Source organism: Gorilla gorilla, chromosome 3 (genome assembly GCF_029281585.2).
Source record: "Gorilla gorilla gorilla isolate KB3781 chromosome 3, NHGRI_mGorGor1-v2.1_pri, whole genome shotgun sequence".
NCBI classification, from domain to species: domain Eukaryota; kingdom Metazoa; phylum Chordata; class Mammalia; order Primates; family Hominidae; genus Gorilla; species Gorilla gorilla.
Window position 1 is genome coordinate 57,836,101 of NC_073227.2, and position 25,785 is coordinate 57,861,885.

The window sequence follows — 25,785 nt, forward strand, 5'->3', positions numbered from 1 at the left end:
TCCTTGATTCTTTCCTTAGGGTGACCTGCTGGTATGTGTGATGGTCTGCTAACACTTAGGAGATGAGCATGCACAGTATGTTTACTGGAGTCATATGCATGCTCCCCTGAGGCATTCTTCCCTTTTCTGTGCCACCGGAATGTCTTACTCCATCATTTGGCCTCTTAATGTGCATGCGTGAGCCCACTCACCCAACTCCTGAGATCTTATCAGGAAGCTGCTGATTACCAGATTTGATTTTTTCTATTTATAGGAAAGCTGCCTTTCCCTGGCTGGCTGCAACCAATTATTATTTTAGAGAGACAGTGTGACAACTGCCTGACCATTAACTGATTGTCACCTGACTTTCCTGGTAGGGTGTGGGAGCCGTCTTCTGCCCTGTTTGTGTCTGACTAGCTAGCCACTGTAACAAAATCTACAAAACACGGTGGAAATAAGAACATCTAAATAAATAGAAAGGCATCACATCTTCATTTATTGAAAGACCTAATATTGTGAAAATGACCATACTCTACTCCCCAAATTCATATACCAAATCAATGCAATCCCTATCAAAATCCCAGACCACTTCTTTGCATAAACAGACAAGCTGATTCTGAAATTTATATACATATTCAAGAGACATACTAATAGCCAAAAGAAGCTGGGTGTAGTGAAACACACCTGTAATTCCAGCTACTCAAGAGGCTGTGTTGGGAGGATTGCTTGAGCCCAGAAATTTGAATCTAGTCTGGGCAATATAGTAACACCTCTACCTCTTAAAGAAAAAAAAGCAAGAAGAAAAAATTTTTTAAAAAAACTGAAACAATTTAAAATAAAAATGAGCTGGAAAACTTACATTTCCTGCTTTTAAAGACAAATACAAATATACGATAATCAAGAGAGTGTGATACAGGTCTACAGATAGACATGTAGATCAATGGAATGGATTTTAGAATATAGAAATACACCCATGCATTTAAAGTTTTTGACAAAACTTCCAAAGTATTTAAGGGGGAAAGAATAGATTATTCAACAAATATAAGTGGGAATAATGGTTATCCGTATACAAAATAATTGAGTTGGGACCCTCTACCTCAAATTACTTACAAAAGCTAATTCAAAGGTGATCAAAAACTTAAATGTAAGCACTAGAACTATAAAACTCTAATAATAAATAACAGGTACTAATTTTTGTAACTTGGAAATGGTTTGTGAGATATAAAATCAAAAATAAAAGCAACCAAATTAAAATTGATTAGTTGGACTTCATCAAAATCAATACTTTTGTGCTTCAATGAACACCATTAAGAAAGTAAAAGGACAGCCCAAAGAGTAAAAAAAAAAAACAAGGAAATCATATATGTGATAAGGTTTTTATATCAGAAAGATATTAAAAACACAAGTCCATAAGAAGACAAATAATTCAATCAAAATTAGGCAAAACATGCTCAACATGATTTCATATCAAGGAAAGGTAAAGCATAACGAGATATCACTTCATTCACACTGGCTATAATCAAATGAAATATAATCCCAAGTGTTGGCAAGATTGGGAAGAAATTAAAATTCGTATACATTGCTGGTGAGAATGGAAAATGAAGCATCCACTGTGAAAAACAATCTGGAAATTCCTATGGTAATTTAGAAATTACATGGTAACAGACAATTCCTATGGTAATTTAGAAATTATATGGTAACTACTACTTTGAATTGTAGCAGTTATACTTTCACTTGATTGATTTATCTTCAGATATAAGTAGGAGAAAAACAGAAAGAAACAGCGATTTGAAAAGAAGCATTGCATTGCACCAGGAGGACTATGAAATCGATGTCAAATATTCTCCTGATACAACTCAGTTGTCACTTTAGCTCTGGGAGTTGTGGAAAGGTGCTGGTGTGGCCCACAGAATACAGCCATTGGATGAATATAAAGACAATCCTGGATGAACTTGTTTGGAGAGGCCATAAAATGACTGTGCTGTCATCTTTGGCTTCCATTATTATTCACCCTAGTAAATCATCTGCTATTAAATTTGAGGTTTATCCAACATCTCTAATTAAAAATAATTTTGAGGGTCTTGTTGTGAAACTGATCAATAGATGGATATGCGATCTTCCAAAAGATGCATTTTGGTCATATTTTTCACAAGCACAAGAACTCTTTTGGGAATCTACAGACTGTGTTAATAATCTCTGTAAAGATGTAGTTTTGAACAAGAAAATTACGACAAAACTACAAGAGTCAAAGTTTGATGTCATTCTTGCAGATGCCCTTGGTGCCTGTAGTGAACTGCTAGCTGAGCATGTTAAAGGCATGTTAAATACATGTCCTTTGTTGACAGTCTCCTGGCTACACACTTGAGAAGTATAGTGGAGGACTTCTATTCCCCACTTCCCACATACCTGTTGTTCTGTCAGAATTAAGTGATAAAACGACATTTGTGGAGAGGATTAAAAATCTAATATATGCGCTTTATTTTGACTTTTGGTTTCAAATGTTTGATACGAGAAGTGGGAGAAGTTTTACAGTGAAGTTCTAGGTAAGTCATGTTTCTAATCGATGGTTAATAAGTCCTAACTTTCCTTTTGCCTTTGAAGGTGAGCGTATATAAATATAATGTAAGAGGATAATGTTTTTTAAATGAAATGATGAATTGCAAATGTAAGATGATCTATCAATCTCACAAATATTATAGAAATGTTGATATTATAGGCTCAGTTAGAACCCTTTGGCCATCACTCCTATAGGACACTACAGGAATTAAAAAAAAAAACTACAAAGTAAAGCACTTATGATTTCTTTAAGCAACTATATACGTATTTTACTATACTTTTTTCATCTTTAAAAAAGGCAATACATATATCAATAAACAACTTGATGAAGGCAGACATTTAGATGAGGAGCTACACATATTTCTAGCATAACTATTAATGCAGCATTGAGAAAGTTGTTTCTCTTTGTGTACCTCAGTTTTCTTATTTAGGTATTAAAATATTTTTCTCTATAAACAGAAGGATTCCTTCACAGTTGAGAGGTATACTGGCTCTATTTCAGAAACAGAAACCTAAAATTTGAGGTTTCTAGTGTTTGTACATCTTTCACTAACACCTTGGAAATTATTTGCTTCATGAACTGAAACCTTGTTGAAAGTGAACACTCAAGTTTTAATCTATATTTTATTAAACTACTTCTCTTTATTAGGGAAAATATGGGCCAAGTTAAGGGGGAGCACATATCTCTGTTTCAATAAATTCTGAAAATATACTAGCTATCATTTTTAAATGTATGTATTTTACAACTAATATTGTTAAAATCTTAACATGAACTAGAAGCAGTAGTATGTTCAAGGATTTCAGCCATACTCTCAGAAAACTCACAGTTCACTTGGAGAATCAAGGATTAAGGGACTGACTTGATAAATCGTGGAAACTAGATTTTGTGCTTCGTAGAAAGCTGTTTTTATGAGTATAGTAAGATGAATTAATCGTGGAGCTCAAAGAGCTGTTTAAATCTACATTGGTTACTACTGCAACTTTAGAGAGGAAACAAATGCATATTTAAGTCCATAGTGGCTTATTTCAATAACTATTTGTGATTGTGAATATACTAATGTTATATTAAATATGTAATTTCCTCTTAATTATCTGAACACTTTGCTTTCCTTATATATAAGTAACATGCAATATATGAAAATTGTTATGCTTATATATAAAAAGATATGTATACATTTATTTTATTAATGTACATTATTTCAGATAATGGGGAAAGCTGAAATGTGGCTCATTCAACTGTACTGGGATTTTGAATTTCTTTGCCCACCCTTACCAAATGTCGATTTTGTGGGGGAACTCCACTGTAAACCAGCCAAAACCCTGCCTAAGGTAAATGTATTCCTGTTTGATTTGTTTGCTTTGCATTTCAGAAGGAATGGCCAGATATGTTTTTATTCAGAGTGTTTGACTCACAGTAAGAGAAAATATGGGAGGTCGAGTAAAGCGACCTACCATTAGAAACTCATATGTTTCTATATCATCACAACTGTGTAAACTTTAGTGTCATTAAATATCAAAGAGGGATACTAAAGAGACTCTGAAAACGGGGTTGATTCAATGAAAGCCTTCATTGTGCAATGTAAAAAAAAAGTATAAGTCATTCCTTCAAAGAATGTTTATGAAGTGATCAGCATAAACCATGGATAAGTGCTCGATTTTCAGAGAAGAAATGTAGGCACTTTCTGCTCCCTCATGCCTTACATTGTACTTTGAAAGATAGACTATAAGCAAGTAAAAAGGAAAAGTCTAAAAGTGTTATAAGGTCACAATGCTAAGCAAACATCTAGAAGAGATCTCAAAGTCATTGGTAAAGTGAGTCCTCAATAATGTGCAGGAATAGGTGAAAAGATGAGGGGGAGAGGAAAACACAAAAAGAAAAACAGGTAGTGAAGTAAAGGCAGTTCCTAAGATTTCTAATTAGTATGAAGGAAAAAGCTGAGTAAAGTAGCAGATGTTGCTAGAGAGGTAAGTGGAAGCAATATAATTAAAAGGAGATCAAAGTGTCTATTAAGGGCAATGGGGAGCTACTGCACAGAGTTAAGAAATGGAGAGATGTGATCAGATTCCCTTTCTTTAAAAAGCTCTCAATGTTGTCAATGGATTACATCGCAAAAAGGCCAGATTGTGAAAAGCGTAGATCATTTAGAAGATTTTGCATGAGTTTATGCAACAGATAATGGAAAAGTGGACTAGAATGTTGATAGAGATAATTATGCCTACTTCTATAATAATGGCAATTACCTTCTATTGTGTTGTGTTGAAAATATACTTAATACAGATAAAACACTTAAAATGTCTCTCGTACATAGTGATTCAAATAGTAGTAATATTGTAATGATTTTTTATTTTTGTTATTACTATTAATAGTATCCATTAGTTAACATATGCCAGCCACTCGAGATATAATCCCTCTATTAATAGGAACAGTTTTCCAGCACATCAAGGTTCTCCAGCAAAGTCCTAGAGAACAGATCCCCTGTGGACTTGTTTAAATATAGATGTTTGGGCAGTCAGATGAACAAGATGAAATGCTAACGGTGTAAGGGTTAAGGCTTTTCAAGGTACACTATTCCTCAATGACATAAATGTGTGCCACCAGAATATTCACAGCCAAAGCCAATGTTTACTTGCTTTCACTCTAGCATTTAAAACATTCGTCAGTGAGATCACGGAGGTTTATATCTTAGAGCATAAAAGGGTCAGTTTGCCCTTTTAATGTTTTCTGCCTTATGCCATGCCTATAGGACACCTCAGTAAAAATCTCTGGGAAACTTGGGACTCATCATCACAGCTGCCTGACAGAGAAGCACCAAAAAAAAAATGAACAATGAATGTATAATAAGATCCAAATAATGTCTACCACTTGCATCTGAAAACTACACTGAGATTTACCGAAGAATTCTGTCAGGATATAGGATGATCTTCCTTATGAAGAAACAAAAGAACCTCATATATTTTACTTTAATGTTATTCTTTTGAGACATAAGTAGAAAGCAAGCATTCCTCACTACTTTATTATATAAGTCTTAAAAGATCTTTTTGTCTACCTTCTTATTAGCAGCAACAGAAGACTGAAATCTTAGTCGAGTTAAATCCCAGTATTTATGTTCAATGAAAATTGCATAGGCTTTATGTGGTAATTTCCCAAAGGACAAAGGCAGAGGTAGGACCAATGAAAATTATATGCACTCTAACCTTATTCTCAAAAACTTTCCCCTTTTGCAATGGAGGAAAGTGATGGTGCCATTAGAAGGGGGAAGACAGTAGGTGGAGAAGGAAGACAAGGGCAAGAATGACTATTAGTACAATAGTGATAAATACTAATACTAGCTGTTGTTATTCATTTGCAGAAGGTAGGTTCCAATCCAGGTCAATAGTTGTGCAGCCTGTCCTCTAATTCTTTCTTACATAAAATAATTGTTGTCACAAATTTGCTTGCTTTTCCGTTATGCATTAGATTCTCAGATAATGTTTGCATATTTTAAAAGAATCAGACACTTGGGAAAAAGTATTAAGTATTATAAAAATGCATATAGACATTGGCTTCATAATATACTCATATGAAACTATACAGAGAACAACTAAATCATGATGGTCAGATTCAATATTTGTGGCAGACATTCATAAAATAAACACTGGAGACAATTCAAATATTTTACATTGAGAAATGATTTAAAATGTATACAATGTGTGTACCATGCCATTACAATTATTTTATCAAAAAATGTTAAATTACAGTGTCAGCCATAGTACAGGTATTGTTGAATACTACGCAACAAAATGATGAACAGAAAAATATCACAATTTTTGTGTCGGAAGAAAAGACATATGCAATGAGATAAAAAAATTTTATATAAACATAATATATGTACATTGAGTTACATAAATAGAATAAAACCATAATGAAAGCACACAGATTTTATAAATGAAATTTATTTTTTCTAAATTTTCATAATTTCACAAAATTTCTTACATTGATTTTATATTATTCTGATAAAGATGTCACAGAATGAGATCAGTGATGAATCTATTAACAGCCATTTCATTACTTCAATATTGGGTGGATGAAGAAGACTCTAAGCAGTGAGCTTGTGAGACCAAACATTGAACATGTCATATTAAATGTGGCTACAGATAACTTCAATTACACAGAGTACTCAGGTGTCCCATGAATCACCTGGAATAATAATGTAATGACTGCTATTAAAACTGATGTCATAAGGTTAAAATTATGCTGTTGAAAAATACTTGTCAATAGATGATCTGCATGGACAAAGTCAGATTTTTATTTTGTAAACAGTAGTTTTAAAAAGAATGTTTACCCCAATGATTAGGATCTGAAAGTATGTTTGCATTGGAAAGGGAACACCATTATTTTACAGAGAGAGAAAAAAATGCATTTTTTAAAAAAGGAACAGCAGCAAAATGATAAGCACATAATTTTGACATAATAGTCACAAAACTTTTGACTTTACGTTTCTTTCTTAAGATTTTTTTTTTTTTAACTTATAGTTTAGGTTCAGGGGTAAAAGTGCAGGCTTGTAATATAGCTGATCTCCTGTCATGGGAGTTTGTTGTGCAGACTATTTCATCACCCAGGTACAAAGCCTAGGACCCAATAGTTATTTTTTCTGATCCTATTCTTCTTCCCAACACTCCACCCTCAAGTAGACCCCAGTGTCTGTTGTCTCTTTGCATCCATGTGTTCTCATCAGTTAGCTCCCCCTCATAAGTGAGTACATGCAGCATTTGGTTTTGGTTTTCTGTTCCTGTGTTAGTTTGCTAAGGATGATGGTCTCCAGTTCCATCCATGTTCCTGCAAAGGACATGATCTCATTCTTTTTATGGCTGCATAGTATTCCATGGTGTATATGTACCACATATTCTTTATCCAGTCTACCACTGATGGGCATTTAGGTTGATTCCATGTCTTTGCTATTGTGAACAGTACTGCAATGAACATAAATGTACATGTGTCTTTATGGTAGAATGATACATATTCCTTTGGGCATATATCCAGTAATAGGACTGCTGGGTCAAATGGTAGTTCTGCTTTTAGCTTTTTGAGTAATCATCACACCTCTTTCCACAATGGTTGAACTAATTTACGCTCCCACCAACAGTGTATAAGTGTTCCCTTTTCTCTGCAACCTCACCAGTATCTGCTATTTTTTGACTAATTATAGCCACTCTAACTAGTGTGAAATAGTATCTCACTGTGGTTTTGATTTGCATTTATCTAATGATCAGTGGTATCTCACTGTGGTTTCAATTTGCATTTCCCTAATGATCAGTGATATTGACCTTTTTGTTCATATGCTTGTTGGCTGTTTGTGTATCTTCCTTTGAAACGTGTCTATAGTGAAGAACCAAGATGGCTGAATAGGAACGGCTCTGGTCTGCAGCTCCCAGCATGATCAATGCAGAAGATGGGTGATTTCTGCATTTTCAACTGAGGTACCTGGTTCATCTCACTGGGACTGGTTGGACAGTGGGTGCAGCCCACGGAAGGCAAGCTGAAGCTGGGTGCGGCATCGCCTCACCCCAGAAGTGCAAGGGGTTAGGGGATTTCCCTTTCCTAGCCAGGGGAAGTCATGACAGACTCTACCAGGAAAATCAGGACACTCCCACCTTAATACTGCACTTTTCCAATGGTCTCAGCAAACGACACACCCGGGAGATTACATCCCATGCCTGGCTCAGTGGGTCCCATGCCCATGGAGCCTTGCTCACTGCTAGCACAGCAGTCCGAGATCCAACTGCAAGGAGGCAGACTGGCTGTGGGAGGGGCATTCGCCATTGCTGAAGCTTGAGTAGGTAAACAAAGCAGCCAGGAAGCTTGAACTGGGTGGAGCCCACCACAGCTGAAGGAGGCCTGCCTACCTCTGTAGACTCCACCTTTGGTGGCAGGGCATAGCTGAACAAAAGGCAGCAGAAACTTCTGCAGACTTAAACATCCCTGTCTGACAGCTCTGAAGAGAGCAGTGGTTCTTCCACCATGGTGTTTGAGCTCTGAAATGGACAGACTGCCTCCTCAAGTGGGTCTCTGACCCCTGGGTAGCCTAACTGGGGGACACTTCTGAGTAGGGGCCAACTGACACCTCATGCAGCCAGGTGCCCCTCTGAGATGAAGCTTCCAGAGGAAGGATCAGGCAGCAATGTTTGCTGTTCTACAATACTTGCTGTTGATCTTTTCAAAAAACCAGCTCCTGGATTCATTGATTTTTTTGAAGGGTTTTTTTGTGTGTCTCTATCTCCTTCAGTTCTGCTCTAATCTTAGGTATTGCTTGCCTTCTGCTAGCTTTTGAATGTGTTTACTCTTGCTTCTCTAGTTCTTTTAATTGTGATGTTAAGGTGTTGATTTTAGATTTTTCTTGCTTTCTTTTGTGGGCATTTAGTACTATAAATTTCCTTCTACACACTGCTTTAAAGGTGTCCCAGAGATTATGATATATTTTGTCTTTGTTCTCATTGGTGTCAAAGAACATCTTTACTTCTGCCTGCATTTTGTTATTTACACAGTAGTCATGCAGGAGCAGGTTGTTGAGTTTCCATGTAGTTGTGGGGTTTTGAGTGAGTTTCTTAATCCTGAGTTCTAATTTCAGTGTACCGTGGTCTAAGAGACAGTTTGTTGTTATTTCTTTTCTTTTACATTTGTTGCGGAGGGCTTCACTTCCAACTATGTGGTCAATTTTGGAATAAGTGTGATGTGGTTCCAAGAAGAATGCATATTCTGTTGACTTTTGGGTAGAGAGTTCTGTAGATGTCTATTAGGTCTGCTCGTTGCAGAGCTGAGTTCAAGTCCTGGATATCCTTGTTAACCTTCTGTTTCATCGATGTGTCTAATATTGACAATGGGGTGTTAAAGTCTCCCTTTACTATCATGTGGGAGCCTAAGTCTCTTTGTAGGTCTCCAAGGACTTGCCTTATGAATGTGGGTGCTCCTGTATTCAGTGCATATATATTTAGAATAGTTAGCTCTTGTTGTTGAATTGATCCCTTTATCATTATGTAATGGCTTTCTTTGTCTCTTGATCTTTGTTGATTTAAAGTCTGTTTTATCAGAGACTAGGATTACAACCCCTGCTTTTTTTTGTTTTCCGTTTGGTTGTTAGATCTTCCTCCAACCCTTTATTTGAGCCTATGTGTGTCTCTGCACGTGAGATGGGTCTCCTGAATATAGCACACTGATGGGTCTGGACTCTTTATTCAATTTGCCGGTCTTTGTCTTTTAATTGGGGCATTTAGCCAATTTACCTTTAAGGTTAATATTGTTATGTGTGAATTTGATCTTGTCATTGTGATGTTAGCTGGTTATTTTGCCTGTTAGTTGATGCAGTTTCTTCCTAGCATCAATGGTCTTTACAATTTGGCATGATTTTGCAGTGGCTAGTACCAGTTGTTCCTTTCCATATTTAGTGCTTCCTTCAGGAGCTCTTTTAAGGCAGTTCTGGTGGTGACAAAATCTCTCAGCATTTGCTTGTCTGTAAAGGATTTTATTTCTCCTTCACTTATGAAGTTTAGTTTGGCTGGATATGAAATTCTGGGTTGAAAATTCTTTTAAGAATGTTGAATATTGGCCCCCACTCTCTTCTGGCTTGTAGAGTTTCTGCTAAGAGATCTTCTGTTAGTCTGATGGGTTTCCCTTTGTGGGTAACCCGATCTTTCTCTCTGGCTGCCCTTAACATTTTTTCCTTCATTTCAACCTTGGTGAACCTGATAATTATGTGTCTTGGGGTTGTTCTTCTCGAGGAGTATCTTTGTGGTGTTCTCTGTACTTCCTGAATTTCAGTGTTGGCCTGCCTTTCTAGGTTGGGGAAGTTCTCCTGGATAATATCCTGCAGAGTGTTTTCCAACTTGGTTCCATTCTCCCTATCACTTTCAGGTACACCAATCTAATGTATATTTGGTCTCTTCACATAATCCTGTATTTCTTGCAGGCTTTGTTCATTTCTTTTTCTTCTTTTTTCTCTTACCTTGTCTTCTCACAATTATTTCATAAATTTGATCTTCAATCACTGATACCCTTTCTTCCACTTGATTGAATCAGCTATTGAAGCTTGTGCATGCGTCACAAAGTTCTCGTGCCATGGTTTTCAGCTCCATCAGGTCATTTAAGGTCTTCTCTACACTGTTTATTCTAATTATCCATTTGTCTAACCTTTTTTTCAAGGTTTTTAGCTTCCTTGCGATGGGTTTGAACATGCTCCTTTAGCTTAGAGAAGTTTGTTGTTAACGACCTTCTGAAGCCTACTTCTATCAACTCGTCAAAGTCATTCTCTGTCCAGCTTTGTTCTGTTGCTGGTGAGGAGCTGTGATACTTTTGAGGAGAAGTAGCATTCTGATTTTTAGAATGTTCAGCTTTTCTGCTCTGGTTTCTCCCCATCTTTGTGGTTTTATCTACCTTTGGTCTTTGATGTTGGTGACCTACAGATGGGGTTTTGGTGTGGAGGTCCTCTTTGTTGATGTTGATGCTATTCCTTTCTGTTTGTTAGTTTTCCTTCTAACAGGCAGGTCCCTCAGCTGCAGGTTTGTTGGAGTTTGCTGGAGGTCCACTCCAGACCCCATTTGCCTGGGTATCACTAGTGGAGGCTGCAGAACAGCAAATATTGCAGAATGGCAAATATTGCTGCCCGATCCTTCCTCTAGAAGCTTCGTACCAGAGGCACACCCACCTACATGAGGTGTCTGTTGGCCCCTACTGGGAGGTGTCTCTCAGTTAGGCTACACAGGGATCAGGGACCCACTTGAGGAGGCAGTCTGTCTGTTCTCAGAGCTCAAACTCCATGCTGGGAGAACTACTGCTCTCTCCAGAGCTCTCAGATAGGGACGTTTAAGTCTGCAGAAGTTGTCTGCTGCCTTTTGTTCAGCTATGCCCTGTCCACAGAGGTGGAGTCTAGAGGCAGTAGGCCTTGCTGAGCTTCCATGCACTCCACCCAGTTCAAGCTTCCCGGCTGCTTTGTTTACCTACTCAAGCCTCAGCAATCATGGATACCCCTCCTGCAGCCAGGCTGTTGCCTCACAATTTGATCTCAGACTGCTGTGCTAGCAGAGAGCAAGGCTCCATGGGCATGGGACCCCCACCCCAAGTCAGGCACGGGAGAGAATCTCCTTGTCTGCCAGTTGCTAAGACCCTGGGAAAAGTGCAATATTTGGGCAGGAGTGCCCCATTTTTCCAGGTACAGTCTGTCACAGCTTCCCTTGCTAGGAAAGAGAAACACCCTGACCCCTTACACTTCAGCTCGCCCTCCGTGGGCTGCCACTGTCCATCCAGTCCCAAAGAGATTAATGAGGTACCTCCATTGGAAATGCAGAAATCACCCATCTTCTGCATCCATCATGCTGTGAGTTGCAGACTGGGGCTGTTCCTGTTCAGCCATCTTGGAATGCAGAGAAAAATATCTTATAAAAAGTTATTTTAAACCAATACAATTATCTTTGATTTGAAAGAGAAGCAAACAAAAACCCCTGTATACTTTAACTGTAATATTCCCTTGTATTTTAAGTTTTCAATGCCACAATTTACATTTTTTATATTTCCAATCTCTTAATAAATTTTTGTAGTTATTATTACTTTTTATTGTTTTGTCTTTTAGTATTTATACTGAAGATGTAAGTGGTTTACACACCACAATTACAGTATTAGAGTATTCTGAATTTGCCTTCCTACTTACATTTTCCAGTGAAGTTTCTGTCTTCAGATGATTTCTTGTTATGCAAAAACATCTTTTTCCTTCAGTTTGAATAACTCATTTTTGTATTTCTTGTAGGACATGTCTGGTGATGCTAGATTTACTCAGCCTGTCTGGAAAGTCTTTTATCTCTACTTCATTTCTAAAGGATAGCATTTCTAATACTGGATACAGTATTTTTGATTGGCAGGGTTTTGTTTTGTTTTGTTTTGTTTTGCCTTAGGCACTCTGAATGTATTGTCAGACACTATCATGGCTGACAAGGTTTCTCCAGAGAAGTCTGTTGCCAGATGTCTTGTAATTCCTTTACATGCATTTTACTTCTTTTATCTTGCTGCTTTCAGGAGCTTGTCTTTGACTTTTGAGAGTTTGATTATAATATATATTAGAGCAATCTTATTTATGTTGTCTCTTATTGGTTAATTTTACCTAACTCTACCTGGATGTTTATATCTTCTCCAAGTTATGAAAGTTTTCCACTATTATTTCTTTGAATAGCCTTCTGCTCTTTTGTCTCTTGTCTCTTTTGTCTTTCTTGAAAAGCAGAAGCAGTTCTTTGAATGTAGCAAGAGGGGTTTGAGTTGAGACTGCCCTTCCCACTCCCAGAATATGCTGTGGGAGCAGAGACTGGTGAGCCTGGATGGTGGCCCAGGCAAATGTGCTTCCCAATAGTTTTCTGCATGAGCAGGGAAGGTCCCTGACTGCAGAAAGGAAGGTTGGAGCTGGGGCTGGGCTCCCTAGGGACTTACTACAGAAGGTGCTAATGAGGATGGTGAGCCTACCTCATTAGCAGGTGGACAAGCAACCCCCAGCACTTTCCTATGTGGGTAGGATAGTTCTCCAACTGCAGCCAGAAGGGCTAGAGCTGAAACTAGGCTTCCTCATAATTTGTGTTTGAATGAAGATTGACAGGCCTGTCACACACTCAGATGAACAGGTAATTACTGGACTGAAAGACATGGGTGAATCTCCTTCTATGTCCTTGCCCAAGCAGTAATAATCTGGCACCACAACTGAAGGGGTTTCCCCTGAGTTACAGGATAACTGTCAATTCTGCTGCTGAAACCAATGTTGGTGGACAGATAAGCTTTTCTGCTAAGGCACTAGTGAGTATGATTCCTCCTGGACTCCTGGGAAGGTAATTTTGATTACAGGCTCAAGGCCAAACAGGGCTGTAGACAAGCTTTTTGGGAAATGGGGCTGTTTCTGGCATTATAAGTGAGTCTAATACCTGAGTTCTGGTATGTATTCTCAAAATGCCCTTGCTAGGTCTTGGGCTACACAGGGGTTTCACAACATCCTACCTGAATACCAAAACTAAAGAGTCTTTTATCTGTGGTTGTGTGAAAAATTCTTATTGTTGCAAGGGGAGACATGAGTTGCTGGCTTTCTATCCCACTATCTTTCTGATGTTTTATCACATTTTTTTACCATCTCCATTAATGTTGTTTGATCACTTAATTCTGACAGAACCACAGGTACATAGAAGGGAGGGAATAGAAGCTGCACACTGGGCTGGGCACAGGGGCTCATACCTGTAATCCCAGCACTTTGGGAGGCCAAGGTAGAGAGATCACCTGAGGTCAGGAGTTCAAGACCAACCTGGCCAACATGGTGAAGCCCCATCTTTAATAAAAATACAAAAAATTAGCCAGGTGTGGTGGGGCACACCTGTAGTCCCAGCTATTCAGGAGGCTGAGCCACAAGAATTGCTTCCATCTGGAAGGCAGAGGTTGTGGTGAGCCAAGATTGTGCCACTGCACTCTAGCACTCCTGCCTGGGTGACAGTTAGACTCCATTAAAAAAAAAAAGGTCAAAAAGGAAATACAAAGTATATACAATGTGTATTTTAATTATCCCCACCAGCAGATTTTACCAAGGACATCTGCAAGAATAATATTAAGGCTTGATTCTTAAACTTTTGACATAAGTTTCTTGATTAAAACTACATCTTGACAGAGCTTCTAAAACAACCCAAATATTTCCCTCAAATTTTTTGAATTCATAAAATGTTTCTAAAATCTATCTTTTGACAATTCATATGTTTATTAACTGACCGAGTATGAGAACAAAATCTTCCAAATGATCTTTCAATAAAGGTGTAGGTTTAATTACCAATTTAAAAGCAAATTAATTGAGCCTGCATCAGCACGCTTTTGGTGTCTGGTGCCTGGCAGAGACCTAGAGAAGCCGTCAGGATCCTAGCTGTGCCGCGGCAGAACCTAAGGAGGTCTGGAGCAGCAGGCTCCAGGTTCGAAGGGTTGCAGCCAGACGGAGCCTGGGGCCAAACGGTGCTCATGGCCCCTGAGGTGAGTGAGGCTGAGGCCAGGAGACCCTGCCCAGAATAAGACAAAAGAGAATGAAAGAGGTAGATAATCTAGAAACTGTAAAAGAAGATGGGTTTGTGAAACAGGATCTGACAATCAATCTCTCAGTGATAATCAACAAACAAATTGTGAATATTTTGTTGATAGCCTTTTTGAAGAAGCTCAGAAGGTTGGCTCCAACTGCTTGTCTCCCACTGAACAGAAAAAGCAGGTGGATGTAAATATAAAAGTATGGAAAATGAAATCACAGTCAGTGATTATTTCCCAACAGTGCAAGTCAGCAATTTTTGAACTCCATCAAAAAAAGGGGAATTACCTTCAGAATTACAGAGGAGTTTTTATAAAGAGGTGAATGTTTAAGTTGAAGACCAGATAAATGAAATATGTATGTCTACACAGCCTGAGTTCCAGCCCTTTTCAAGACAGAGTCACAGACTAGGAAGTGCCACAGCAAAATTGTTTCTAAAGCAAAGAGTATTGAAATTAAAAATAAAAATAATTTGTCTGCTGTTCTGCTGAACAACTTGGAACATACTACTAATATACAGATCTGGTTAGCCAAGGATTGTCCAGAAATTTAACATTTCTCACAGGGTAAGCCATATAAAGTCTTCATAAAAAAAACCAGGGATCCCAAAGAAGTCTCCCCTTTTCCCTCCTGCAAATTCAACCAAGTAGTTGTTTCTCTGACAGCTTCTGTGCCAGATGAGGTCTTTGCTAGAGCAGACGAATATTTCTTCACATACATGGCACAAAGGTGTTGCTTTGGTGAATGGAAATGAGTGGAAAAACTCCCAGAAAAAAGGGAGTATATATGCATATATGCTGTGTATGTATATACTACTTTCTCTCTTTGTGTGTGTGTGTATATATATACATAAATGTATATATATACGGAGATTAATCACATGAGCCTTTTTATTCCATGAGGAAAATACAAATATTCACAAAAGTTGGTATAACCTTAGGGATGCCTGCCCTGGCCCTGCCCTTAGCTGCATGCCACCATCACATTCTGCCCTCAGCCCCAACCTTCTGTCCCAGCACCCCCAGGCTCCCTGCTCTGGTTCAAGTCTTTTCTCCAAGGCAGGAATGAGTCCTTGATCCAATCATAGCATCAATTACAAGCAATTGTCAAACACCCCATCCTTCCCCATCTGTATCTCCTCCTCATGAATCTCTGGAGGCTGAGAGTCTCGTTTGCCATGGCAGGGCAGGGAGAAGCCGAAGGTGTGATGATGGTGGGTATGGGTGTGTGAGGGTGAGGTGGAGACTCCTCCAGGCTCACACTCTGGGGCCTGCACTGGTGCTCAACTTACAGGCGATCCTTGCACTGCTGGTGGCAGCTCATACCACTGGCTTGGCAGTTGAGGCCCTGCTTATAGATGCCCAGGATCAGGGTTTAGCAGTGGCAGCAGACTACTGGACTCTAGGAGTTGCCCTCCTGGAAACTGTGTACAAAACCCATGTAGACTCCCAGCAAGGAGCTGAAGCACAGGAAACGGAAAGCATCTTTTCCCTACTGATGCAGCCTTCCTAGTTTTGGTCAAAGTCCCCAAAGGTGCTAAGGTAAGGGGAAGTTCCCATGGATGTTCTGGAATTTTTCCTGTGAGATGTGGCCATGTATATCCATGTGATATATAGATCACATTTTCTTTATTCACTCATCTGTCCATGGGCACTTAGGTTGATTCCATATCTTTGGAATTGTGAAGTTTGTTGCAATAAACATATGAGTGCAGATCTCTTTTTAATATAATGACTTCCTTTCCTTTGTGTAGGTAACTGGTAGTAAGATTACTGGATCAAATATTTTACCTACTTTTAGTTATTTGAGAAATCTCCATGCAGTTTTTCACAGAGGTTGTACTAGTTTATGTTCCCACCAACAGTGTTTAAATGTTCCCATTTCACCACATCTGCGCCAATATCTACTTTTTTTGACTTTTAAAATACAATCATTCTGATGAGGGTATACCATTAGTCAGGTGATATCTCATTGTGGTTTTAATTTGCATTTCCCTGATGGTTACTGATGTTCAGCTTTTTTCCATATTTGTTGACCATTTGTATATCGTCTTTTGAGAAATGTCTATTTATGTCATTTGCCCATTTTTTATAAGATTGTTTCTTCTTGCTGATTTGTTTGAGTTCCTTGTTGATTCTGATTAGTAATCCTCTGTCAGATATAGAGTTTGTAAATATTTTCTCCCATTCTGTACATTGTTTGTTTACTCTACTGATTATTTCTTTTGCTGTGCAGAAGCTTTTTAAAGTCCCATTTCTTTATTTTGGTTTTGTTGCTTTTCTTTTTGTGTCTTTAGTCATAAATTCTTTGTGTAGGTCAATGTCCAAAAGAGTATTTCTTATATTTTCTTCTACATTTAAGTCTTTAATCCACCTTCAGTTAATTTTTGCATATGATGAGAGATAGTCATCCAGTTTCACGCTTCTGCATGTGGCTCTCCATTTTTTCTATCACAATTTTTTGAATAGGGTGTCCTTTCCTTTGTGCATGTTTGTGTCTGCTTTGTTGAACAGTTGGTTTTAAGTATTTGGCTTTATTTCTGGGTTCTCTATTCTGTTCTGTTGGTCTATGTGTCTACTTTTATACCAGTACTTTGCTGTTTTGGTTACTACAGTTCTGTAGTATATGTTGAAGATAGGTAATGTTATGCCATCAGCTTTGTTCCTTTTGCTCAGGATTTCCTTGGTAATCTGGGTTCTTTTTTTGGTTCCATATAAACTTTAGAATTATATTTTATCATTATCTTATAAATGACATTGATAATTCAATAGAAATTGCATTGAATCTGTAGATTGCTTTGGGCAGTATGGTCATTTTCACAATATTTATTTTTCCAATCCATAAGCATGCGATACTTTTCTATTTGTAAAACAACATCTTGACAGAGCTTTTAAAATAAAATATTTGCAAAATATTTTTTGATGAATGAAATAAATACCTAAAATATATCTTTCCACCAATTATATTTATTACCTGACTGAGACAATAATCCTTTAAGTTTTCTTTCAATAAAGATATAGAATTAAATTCCAAGGTAGTAGCAAATGGTTTGCTGAGATCAAGAAAAATGGAAGCCGATGGTCTCACAATGATCTCATGACTCATCTGGATAAGTTCATCCAGTTTTGCCTCTAAATCGATCCAATGACTGCATTCCATAGCTACATCAGCACCTTTTCACGACTTCCAGAGTTGAGGAAAAAACTCAGCAGTAGCTATAGTAGAGCTGAAATTCATTTCATAGACATCCTGATTAAATGCGGTATTTCCTTTCAAATTTTATCCCTGTACCATTTATCTTGCTTATATTAAAGAAGAGATTGTCAAGAATTTAAAATATAACTACTACATATCAATGTAAGTACATTATTTGAATGGTCAGAGTATCTTCATGGCAAGTGGAAAAAGTGAAATCCAGATGACCTTGTGTTATATGATGTGTTTAATATCTCTTTTAACAATTACAAATGCTTTTCCCCATTTAAGTTCTGATTATCTTGCAAATACAAATCACCTATGTGATATAAGAAAGTTTAGAATCATGTTATGAACAGTGGATAGCAAGAGGTGCTTTGTGTCTGCAGTCTGCTTGGCGTAGGCCTAAAGTACTTACACAGCTGAATCAGACTTTCTTAGATATCATGGTCCAAGGGATGTCTGTTTATTTGTTTTGTAAAAGTTTTTTTGACATATATTTGACATATAATACAGTTTACTAATTTAAAGCCAAGGCAATTCAGTGGCTGATTGTATTTTCACAGAATTTGTGTGACTATCGTGATGTTCAATTTTACATTATTTCATCATCCTTAACTAACCTCGTATCCTTAGCATCTCCTTATCCCTCAACCCTGGACAACCTCTAATCTACTTTCTGTCTCTATACATTTTCCAATTTTGAGGGCTTCATATAAATGGAATCACACAAGATGTGTTTTTTGTAACTGGTTTCTGTAGTTAGCATAATAATTTAAAGTTGGTAGAATACAGTTGTGACTCCAGTTAGTCCTGGACTTTTATTTATTGGAGGGCTTTTCATTACTGATTTAATGTTGTTATTCAGTGTTAGTCTGTGCAAGATTTATATTTTTTGTTGTTTTTATCTTAGTCTAATGTATATGTCAAGAAATTTATCCATTTCTTCCAGGTTTTCAAATTTGTTGTGTAGTTGCTGATTACAATATCTAATGATGTGCTGTATTTCTGTATCAGTTGTGAAGTTTCCTGTTCTGTTTTTGATTTTATTAAATTGGATATTTTCTTGTTTTTCTTTATTAGTCTAGTCAATGCCTTGCTGATTTTGTCTTTTAAAAAAGTTAGCATTTTGTTTCATCTTTTTTAGTCTTAATTTCATTTTTTCTCTCTAATTTTTAGTATTTCTTTACTTATACTAATTTTGGTTTTGGTTTGTTCCTATTTTTCGAGTTCTTTGAGAGAGATCATTAGGTTGTTTATTTGAAACTTTTCTACTTTTTTCATGTAGGCATTTCTTGTTCTAAACTTGTCTCTTAATAGTGCTTCTGTTGAATCTCATAGATTTTGCTATCGCATGATGTAATTTTTCTTGTTTTAAGTAATTTTAAAATTGTTTCTTTTTTTACCTATTGGTTATAAGGAATACGTTGTTAAATTTTCATGGATTTTTCTAGTTTTGTATTGTCATTGATTTTATAATTTATTTCATTGTGTTCAGATAAAATAATTAGTAAAATTTTTATTTTTTAAAATTTGTTGAGACTTGCTTAATGTCCTCATGTATGGTTAATTCTGGGGATGTTATATGTGCTATAAAAAGAATCTTATATTCTACAGCTGTTGGATAAAATGTTCTGTAAATGTCAATTACTTCGATTTGGTCTATGGTACAGTATAAATCTCATGTGTTTCTGTTGATTTTTTCTCTAAATACCTGTCCAATGCTGAAAAGGTGGTGGTGACATCCTCAAATATTATTGAACTTAGGTCTATCTCTCCTTTCAGGTATAATAATATTTGCTTCATATATCTCAATGGTTCATGGTTGTTTGCATATATATTTACATTTTTGTCTTTTTGAACAATTGATTCATTTATTATCATATTAAGTCTCTCTTTTCCTCTCCTTAAAGTTTTGGCTTAAAGTTTGTGTTTTGCTTATGTAAGTGAAGCTATTTCTGCTTGATTTGGGTTTCTGTTTGCATAGCATGTCTATTTCATCTTTTCAATTGCAGTCTATGTGTAACTTTATAGGTGAGATGAGTTTCTTTTAGGCTGTATGTAGTTGGGTCTTGTTTTTTAATCCATTAGTCTATGTTTTGAGTTGTATAATTTAATCCACCTATTTTCAAGGTATTTATTTATTTGTTTATAGGTAAAGGCTTATTCTTTTATTTTTTCTGTTTATTTTGTATAACCCTTATTCCTTAATTTCTCTCTTATTACTTATTTTTGACAGTTTGGTAGTTTTCTATAGTGATAAAGTTTGATTCTTTTTTCTTTCTCCTTTGTCTGTTGGCTCTATGAGTGAGTTATATAATTTTGTGTGTTTTCATGAAGTGGATTATCATCTTTTTACTTTCTTTTTTTAATTATACTTTAAGTTTAAGACCTAATAGACATTTACAAAATTTTCCACCCCAAATCAACAGAATATACATTCTTCTCAGCACCACATCCCACTTATTCTAAAATTGACCACATAATTGGAAGTAAAGCACTCCTCAGCAAATTTATAAGAACAGAAATCACAACAAACTGTCTCTCAGACCACAGTGCAATCAAATTAGAACTCAGAATTAAGAAACTCACTCAAAACTGCACAACTACATGGAAACTGAACAACCTGCTCCTGCATGACTACTGGGTAAATAAGGAAATGAAGGCAGAAATAAATATGTCTTTGAAGCCAATGAGAACAAAGACATTACGTACCAGAATCTCTAGGACACATTTAAAGCAGTGTGTAGAGGGAAATTTATGGCACTAAATGCCCACGAAAGAAAGCAGGAAATATCTAAAATTGACACCCTAACATCACAATTAAAAGAACTAGAGAAGCAAGAGCAAACAAATTCAAAAGCTAGCAGAAGGCAAGAAATAACTATGATCAGGGCAGAACTGAAAGAGATAGAGACAAAAAAAAAAAAAAAACCTCCAAAAAATCAATGAATCCAGGAGGTGGCTTCTTGAAATGATCAACAAAATTGATAGACTGCTAGCAAGACTAATAAAAAAGAAAAGAGAGAAGAATCAAATAGACTCAATAGAAAATGATAAAGGGGATATCTCCACTGATCCCACAGATACACAAACTACCATCAGAGAATACTATAAACACCTCTACACAAATAAACTAGAAAATCTAGAAGAAATGGATAAATTCCTGGACACATACACCCTCCCAAGACTAAACCAGGAAGAATTTGAATCTCTGCATAGACCAGAAACAGACTCTGAAATTGAGGCAATAATTAATAGCCTACCAATGAAAAAAAGCCCAGGACCAGATGGATTCACAGTTGAATTCTACCAGAGATACGAAGAGGAGCTGGTACCATTCCTTCTAAAACTATTCCAATCAATAGAAAAGGAGAGAATCCTCCCTAACTAATTTTATGAGGCCAGCATCATCCTGATACCAAAGCCTGGCAGAGTCACAACAAAAAAAGAGAGTTTTAGACCAATATCCCTGAAGAACATCAATGCGAACATCCTCAATAAAATACTGGCAAACCGAATCCAGCAGCACATCAAAAAGCTTATCCACCATGATTAAGTCAGCTGGGAGGCAAGGCTGGTCCAACATATGCAAATAAATAAATACAATCCATAACATAAACAGAACCAATGAAAAACCACTTGATTATCTCAATAAATGCAGAAAAGACCTTCAATGAAATTCAACAACTCTTCATGCTAAAACTCTCAATAAACGAGGTATTGATGGAACGTATCTCAAAATACTAAGAGCTATTTATGACAAACCCACAGCCAATATCATACTGAATGGGCAAAAACTGGAAGAATTCCCTCTGAAAACCAGCACAAGATAGGAATGCCCTCTCTCACCACTCCTATTCAGCATAGTGTTGGAAGTTCTGGCCAGGGTGATCAGGCAAGAGAAAGAAATAAAGAGTATTCAATTAGGAAAAGAGGAAGTCAAATTGTCTCTGTTTGCAGATGACATGATTGTATATTTAGAAAAACCCATCTTTGCAGCCCAAAATCTCCTTAAGCTGATAAGCAACTTCAGCGAAGTCTCAGGATACAAAATGGATGTGCAAAAATCACAAGCATTTTTAAACACCAATAACAGACCAACAGAGAGCCAAATCATGAGTGAACTCCCATTCACAATTGCTGCTAAGAGAATAAAATACCTAGGATTCCAACTTACAAGGGATGTGAAGGACCTCTTCAAGGAGAACTACAAACCACTGCTCAATGAAATAAAAGAGGATACAAACAAATGGAAGAACATTCCATGCTCATGGATAGAAAGAATAAATATCATGAAAATGGCCATGCTGCCCAAGGTAATTTATAGGTTTGATGGTATTCCCATCAAGCTACCAATGACTTTCTTCACAGAATTGGAAAAAAACTATTTTAAAGTTCATATAGAACCAAAAAAGAGCCCACACAGCCAAGACAATCCTAAGCCAAAAGAACAAAGCTGGAGGCATCATGCTACCTGACTTCAAACTATACTATGAGGCTACAGTAACCAAAATAGCATGGTACTGGTACCAAAGCAGAGCTATAGACCAATGGAACACAACAGTGACCTCAGAAATAACACCACACATCTACAACCATCTGATTTTTGACAAACCTGACAAAAACAAGCAATGGGGAAAGGATTCCCTATTTAATAAATGGTGCTGGGAAAACTGGCTAGCCATATGTAGAAAGCTGAAAATGGATCCCTTCCTTACACTTTTCACAAAAATTAATTCAAGATGGATTAAAGACTTAAATGTTAGACCTAAAACCATAAAAACCCGTTAAGAAAACCTAGGCAATACCATTCAGGACATAGGCATGGGCAAGGACTTCATGACTAAAACATCAAAAGCAATGGCAACAAAAGCCAAAATTGACAAATGGGATCAAATTAAACAAAAAGCTTTTGCATGACAAAAGAAACTACCATCAGAGTGAATAGGCAACCTACAGAATGGGAGAAAAATTTTGCCATCTACCCATCTGACAAAGGGCTAATATCCAGAATCTACAAAGAACTCAAACAAATTTACAAGAAAAAACAAGCAACCCCATCAAAAAGTGGGTGAAGGATACGAACAGACACTTCTCAAAAGAAGACATCTATGCAGCCAACAGATACACGAAAAAATGATCATCATCACTGGTCATCAGAGAAATGCAAATCAAAACCACAATAAGATACCATCTCACACCAGTTAGAATGGCAATCATTAAAAAGACAAGAAACAACAGATGCTGGAGAGGGTGTGGAAAAATAGGAATGCTTTTACACTGTTGGTGGGAGTGTAAATTAGTTCATCCTTTGTGGAAGACTGTGTGTTGATTCCTCAAGGGTCTAGAACTAGAAATACCATTTGACCCAGCGATCCCTTTACTGGGTACATATCCAAAGGATTTTAAATCATGCTACTATAAAGACACATGCACACATATGTTTACTGCAGCACTATTCACAATAGCAAAGACTTGGAACCAACCCAAATGTCCATCAGTGATAGACTGGATTAAGAAAATGTGGCACATATACAGCATGGAATATTATGCAGCCATAAAAAATGATGAGTTCATATCCTTTGCAGGGACATGGATGAAGCTGGAAACCATCATTCTGAGCAAACTGTCACAAGGACAGAAAACCAAACAATGCATGTTCTCACTCATAGGTGGGAATTGAACAACGAGATCACTTGGACACAGGCAGAGGACCACACACTGGGGCCTGTTGGGGGGTGGGTGGCTGGAGGAGGGATATAACATTAGGAGAAATTCCTAATGTAAGTGATGAGTTGATGGGGGCAGCAAACCAACATGGCCCATGTACACCTATGTATCAAACCTGTATGTTGTGCACATGTACCCTAGAACTTAAAGTATAATAAAAAAAAAGGTGTTTTTCTGTAAGCCTTATGATAAGCACAGAACACCTATAATAAATACCCTAAAAATAAAAAGGAAGAAACAAAAACATACAACAAGATAATCCCTTAATTCCAAGGAAGCCAATAAATGATGAAGACAGAAAAAAGGATTTACAGGCCAGATACAGCAGCAGCTCACACCTATAATCTTGGCATTCTAGGAGGCTAAGGTGAGAGAAGGACTTAAGCCTAGGAGTTCAACACCAGCCAGGGCATTATAGTGAGACCCTATACCTACAAATAAAGCTTTTTAAAAATGTCAGGCATGGCCATGTATGCTTGTAGTCCCAGCTACTTGGGGGACTGAAGTTGGAGAATCATCTGAGCCTAGGAGTTTGAGGCTGAGGCTGCAGTAAACTGTAATTGTATGCTCTTCAGCCTGGCCAACAGAGTGAGACCATTCCAAAAAAAAAAAAAAAACCCCTTTTTTTAAAAAGGATTTACATAAGAACTAGAAAAAAAGAATCAATATGGCAGTAGCTTGTTCATTCACCCTGTAAGTGCCATCTACAAGCCTAGCAGATCTTTGTCAGTCAGTTGTGAGCTATTTATAGAGCACTGTGGAATTAGGCAACTCCTCACACAGTTTCAGAATCAGTCCTAGGAGGAAAGGGGTTCTGAGCTTAAGAATATCTCCTTCAGGCATTCATGAGGCAGTTTGATTCTATATAGACAATTTCCATTGTAGTACAAAACTCTTCTGGGTACTGCTATACGACTGGAGTGTTTCATTTACATTATGCAAGACATCATGGGTATTTCATGTTTCAAGGTTATTTTATGAACTTTTATGGATAGCTTCAATTAATGTACTACAGCAAGGTAGTAAACGCCACTCAAGTGGAAATTCTCCTTTCCCAAATCCAAGTATTTATCGCTGGGAGATACTCACAGCATATTACTATAAGTTATGCTTGATATAGGGCTATCGAACAGAGAATTTTTTTCTATCAGTACTCCAGCTTCTATTCTACACTGTATGAACTTGGATGGAATATCTTACTGGCTTCTATTTAGAATGCCCAATTCATAATGATTTAAAGACAAATTTGGATGCCTTCCATTGTATAATACTAGATGTGGGAAACATTTCCCAGTTAGATACAATGTCCATTCTAATAATACTGTCAGATAAAAGAGATGTAACTACTTCACATAAAGCTTGTGGATATATACCAACTTTTCTATAACCTTTTATCTTCATTTCATTAACCTTTACTTAGGCTCTATTAGGACTTAATGTGTTTTGTGTCTGTACAAGGTGATTGAGCCAAGAGATGCTTGCCTTTTTGCAAACTTTTATCTTGATTAATATCTCAATATTATCTGAGGAAAGCGTTAATAAATTTTCACATTGTGATTTCTGCATTTGTGCTTTGTAAACTACTCCAAACTGTGATAAATGGAGCAGATTGGCTTGGAAGTCTGAGGGTTCGGGGACTTTCTAGAGGTTCCATTAATTCTCCCAACTTCTGATGATATTGTATTAAAACCTTTATTTTAACCACATTAATTTTCATTTTAATCATCCTATTTTGTAATAACCATCTAAGGATTTTCTACTGCTTAAAAATCTCCACCTTCAACAAATTGAAAAGTGGTATAGCAGACAACAATATTATAAATTTCTCATTTGTTAGTGTGTTAGTCTGTTCTCGTGCTGCCAATAAAGACATATCCAATACAGAGTAATTTATAAAGGAAAGAGGTTTAACAGACTCACAGTTCCACATGGCTGGGGAAGCCTCACAATCATGGCAGAAGGCAAGAAGGAGCAAAGTCACATCTCACAAGGTGGCAGGCAAGAGAACATTAAGACCCAAATGAAAGGGGTTTCCCTTATAAAATCATCAGATCAGGCCAGGTGTGGTGGCTCACACCTGTAATCCTATTACTTTAGGAGAAAAAGGTGTGCGGATTGCCTGAGTTCAGGAGTTTGAGACCAGCCCAAGCAATATGGTAAAACCCCGTCTCTACTAAAAAAATACAAAAAACTAGCTGGATGTGCCAGCATGTGCCTGTAGTCCCAGCTGTTCAGGAAGCTGGGGCAGGAGAATGGCTTGAACCCAGGAGGTGGA

The 25,785-nt window shown here is 37.2% G+C and overlaps 1 protein-coding gene and 2 pseudogenes across 1 annotated transcript; 2 read left to right on the top strand and 1 right to left on the bottom strand.

The window, feature by feature from the left end:
• LOC101138063 (UDP-glucuronosyltransferase 2A3-like) overlaps positions 1 to 25,785 on the bottom strand; it is a 476,474-nt pseudogene that overhangs the window by 175,634 nt on the left and 275,055 nt on the right.
• Positions 1,811 to 14,575, top strand: LOC115934305 (UDP-glucuronosyltransferase 2B15-like). The gene is given in 6 exon segments (XM_055385076.2): positions 1,811 to 2,287; positions 2,325 to 2,484; positions 2,487 to 2,529; positions 3,723 to 3,864; positions 11,715 to 11,879; positions 14,405 to 14,575. Coding segments are annotated over 6 exon segments (1,158 nt in total).
• Positions 14,587 to 15,263, top strand: LOC134758280 (UBX domain-containing protein 2A-like; annotated as a pseudogene).